This window comes from Oncorhynchus clarkii, chromosome 28, assembly GCF_045791955.1.
Source record: "Oncorhynchus clarkii lewisi isolate Uvic-CL-2024 chromosome 28, UVic_Ocla_1.0, whole genome shotgun sequence".
In the NCBI taxonomy this organism is placed as follows: Eukaryota; Metazoa; Chordata; class Actinopteri; order Salmoniformes; family Salmonidae; genus Oncorhynchus; species Oncorhynchus clarkii.
The window spans coordinates 37,833,204-37,837,314 of NC_092174.1; the positions used below are offsets into that span (position 1 = coordinate 37,833,204).

General features: G+C 36.7%; 1 protein-coding gene across 1 annotated transcript; it reads right to left on the reverse strand.

Moving 5' to 3' along the window:
• Positions 1-215: 215 nt before the first annotated feature.
• On the reverse strand, positions 216-1,797 carry LOC139387349 (C-C motif chemokine 4-like). Its single transcript, XM_071133479.1, has 4 exons — positions 1,462-1,797; positions 1,201-1,315; positions 964-1,041; positions 216-724 (listed from the first exon to the last, which is right to left on the reverse strand). Exons 1-4 carry the CDS (start codon positions 1,547-1,549, stop codon positions 688-690), a joined length of 318 nt encoding a protein of 105 aa, XP_070989580.1. The 5' UTR covers positions 1,550-1,797; the 3' UTR covers positions 216-687.
• Positions 1,798-4,111: the final 2,314 nt, after the last annotated feature.

Consider the following 4,111-nt stretch of genomic DNA (forward strand, 5'->3'; position numbering starts at 1 on the left):
CTCATGATGTTGTCTCCTCCACAGTTACTATTCAATATCTTGTCTCTGTCTGCTTCATCAGTTAGTATCTGTCATTGTACTGTCCAAGGTTCATCTTCCATTCACCACTCATACCACACAAGATGAACACACAAAACAAGTGAGAATTATTAGGAAAATATATTTATTATAGACATAAAATATTAAAGTAACAGTTTAAAGCAACAGATGTGATCAATGATATGATCATACACAAGACTTTTATGAATAAAATGTTACAGCGTGTGCAATTTCTGATGCCCATAAAACGAGATCAAACCATTAAACTCTGCAATGACAAAGCCTATTTCATATACAAACAGGTTATAGTAAAATATATTACATTTATTATTGACATAAATTGTAACAGTGACAAAAAGTAACAAATGTTTTCATGAAAAAAAGTTTAAACATTTAGTTTCCTGTCTTACAACGAGATCTTAACCTTATTGCTCATAAAGCGTTATATTATAACTACATTTTTTTAATTTGCAAAATATATTCATATAAAATCAGCCCAGAAAATATAGGACTAAGAAGATTTAGGTAGATGGATAGCAGAGGAAACAGGATGGGATATACACTATATACACTGGTTATTAACATGTTCAGCTCCTGACTGTTAAATACACATGTTCTGCTCCTCTGTATCCAGAACCCATCATCGGATTAGGACTGTGATTTCCTGATGTGAACCGCCTTGTCCCTGAAATAGATTAGAAAAATTCAGATTATTTTCTGTTGTTAAGGCCACTCTTATATTTCAATATCTCCAATTTAGAGGTGTATCTGTTATAAAATCTGAAACAGGTTCAATGGGATATATTCAGGAGTACCATCTTTGTTTGTACCATTCATAATAAACAACTATTTTCTAAATCCCTTTTAATATTCAAGTGTAAATAGTATAACAGTTGTAATGTTATTTATGAGAGTCATTCTTACCTCAGTCGGTTGACATGTTGGATCACCGAGCTCTGGGAAGGGTCTGCACACAAATCTTTCCCATTTTTAGTGTGGAATCTAGAAGAGACACATACAAAACTGTAAGTCTATATTCAACACTCTGTTTTTACAGCATTGTTAACCCATATTTCTATTAAACTATAATTACACTATAATGTATTTTTCTGTGAAGAATCCTGAACCTCAATTCAAAGATAAATAATCAAAGATACTCACATGATGGCAGGGATTCTGCAGATTTCAGTGGTGGTCTGTAGGGTATATCCTACGATAACTTTAAAAGGTATTTCCCCACCAGTATAACTTTGACAGCAGAATCGTCTACGACGTGCTGTAAAAAAATGAACAAATTGACAATTAAAGAGGACTCTTAATGAAGACTAAATATTACTCTAATTGTCCAACAGTTTAGTTCAGTGTTCCAGTAATAACACAGACAGACGGACTAAGACACAACTTTCACTGCAGAATATTGACCTTGTTTAGCTGCAGAAGCCTCAGTAGTGAACAGCCCCACAGCCAGGAGCACAAGCAGCACAATAACAGGGGCTCTGATCTGGGCCATCTCTTCTTCTGTGGTGCTGTGGTTAGTGATGTGATGAGCTGCTGTCTTGTCTTCAGACAGAGAGCTTCAGTGGCTGTGTGAGGTCCTACTCCTCACCAGAGCTATATATATACTCCTGGTGCAGGTAGAAACGTATTTTCTGAGAGGTGAAATGTGCTTTCCTACCCACACCTTAAAACCAAAGTTCCACGGCAGAATTTCCCCATCTCTTTCCCCAATGAACAAAAAAGTGAAACAAGATTCTTCAACAGAACAAGAGAGAGGATGTTTGAACACAACTATGACTTGTCTATTTATATACAGCATTTATTCTGAGGAGATTCAAATGCACTAGAATGTCATCCTAAATATTGTAAGTGAGAATATAAGTGTACATAAATGCTTGTACATTTGTTGATGTCCCCTGGGTTAAGAAATACATTTTTGGATTATGTTAAGTGAGTTTGTGTTTTATATTATATCTCAATATTTCATTATTCTGGTGCTGGGGACCCAAAAGGTTTAGTTTTGCCCCAAACGCTACACACCTGATTCCACCAATTACCTCATCATCAAAACCCTGCTCAGACGTTGCATGCATCAACCAATGGTTGTGTGGGATGTCATCGACCGTGCTGTCAAGCACCAGATTGCTAATAGAACATGTGGTTAGTTCATACTTAAAATACCTATCCAGGCATTGTAAGATCTAGCAGGCATCAGCAACGCCTAGGCAGAGGAACACTCCCAATGATTAGTGGAATCAGGTGTCTAGTGCTACGGCAATAACAGAAAAGTGCACACCTTTTGGGTCCCCATTAAGAAACACTGTTCTATCCTATGATCCTATATGAACTAGTTATAAATACAAGGAGTGTAGGTTGAATTACATGCCAACCACTGTACCTCAATTGAACAATATATCAATTCTACATTATAATGTCCTTTAACCCTCATAACCAAAGGATGTGGGAGATGTGGATGTGCGCTGGATGTGCGCTGTGTAAACAGAGGCTGAATAATTTTTAAAGGAATAATGGAAAAATTTTGTAAAATCCAGCTGTGCAAAGCTCTTAGGGACCCAGAAAGATTCACTGCTGTAATAGCTGCCAAAAGTGATTCTAACCATTAGGCTATCTAGTGGTTAGAGCGTTGGACTTGTAACCGGAAGGTTGCAAGTTCAAATCCCCCGAGCTGACAAGGTACAAATCTGTTGTTCTGCCCCTGAACAGGCAGTTAACCCACTGTTCCTAGGCCGTCATTGAAAATAAGAATTTGTTCTTAACTGACTTGCCTAGTTAAATTAAGGTAAAATAAAGGTATTGGTCACATACACATGGTTAGCAGATGTTATTGGTCACATACACATGGTTAGTAGATGTTATTGGTCACATACACATGGTTAGCAGATGTTATTGGTCACATACACATGGTTAGCAGATGTTATTGGTCACATACACATGGTTAGCAGATGTTATTGGTCACATACACATGGTTAGCAGATGTTATTGGTCACATACACCTGGTTAGCAGATGTTATTGGTCACATACACATGGTTAGCAGATGTTATTGGTCACATACACATGGTTAGCAGATGTTATTGGTCACATACACATGGTTAGCAGATGTTATTGGTCACATACACATGGTTAGCAGATGTTATTGGTCACATACACATGGTTAGCAGATGTTATTGGTCACATACACATGGTTAGCAGATGTTATTGGTCACATACACATGGTTAGCAGATGTTATTGGTCACATACACATGGTTAGCAGATGTTATTGGTCACATACACATGGTTAGCAGATGTTATTGGTCACATACACATGGTTAGCAGATGTTATTGGTCACATACACATGGTTAGCAGATGTTATTGGTCACATACACATGGTTAGCAGATGTTATTGGTCACATACACATGGTTAGCAGATGTTATTGGTCACATACACATGGTTAGCAGATGTTATTGGTCACATACACATGGTTAGCAGATGTTATTGGTCACATACACATGGTTAGCAGATGTTATTGCGAGTTTAGCAAAATGCTTGTGCTTCTAGTTCCGACAGTGCAGTAATATCTAACAGGTAATATTTAACAATTCCACAACAACTACCTGAAACACACAAATCTACGTATGGAATAGAATAATAATATAGACATATATGGATGTGCAATGTCAGAGCGGCATAGACTAAGATTCAATAGATAGTATAGAATACAGTATATACATATGAGATGAGTAATGCAAGATATGTAAACATTATTAACGTGTAATTATTAAAGTGACTAGTGTTCCATTTATTAAAATGGCCAATGATTCCAAGTCTGTATGTCTCAGCGGGTTAAATAGAGTGCCTTCAGAAAGTATTCACACCTCTTGACTTATTCCACACATTGTTATGTTACAGCCTGACTTCAAAATAGATGAAATAGATTGTCTTCTCAACCGTCTACATACAATACTTCATCATGAAAAAGTGAAAACATGTTTTTAGAACTGTTTGCAATTTAGTTGAAAATGAGATACAGAAACATCTCATTTACATAAGTATTCACACCCCTGAGTCAATACA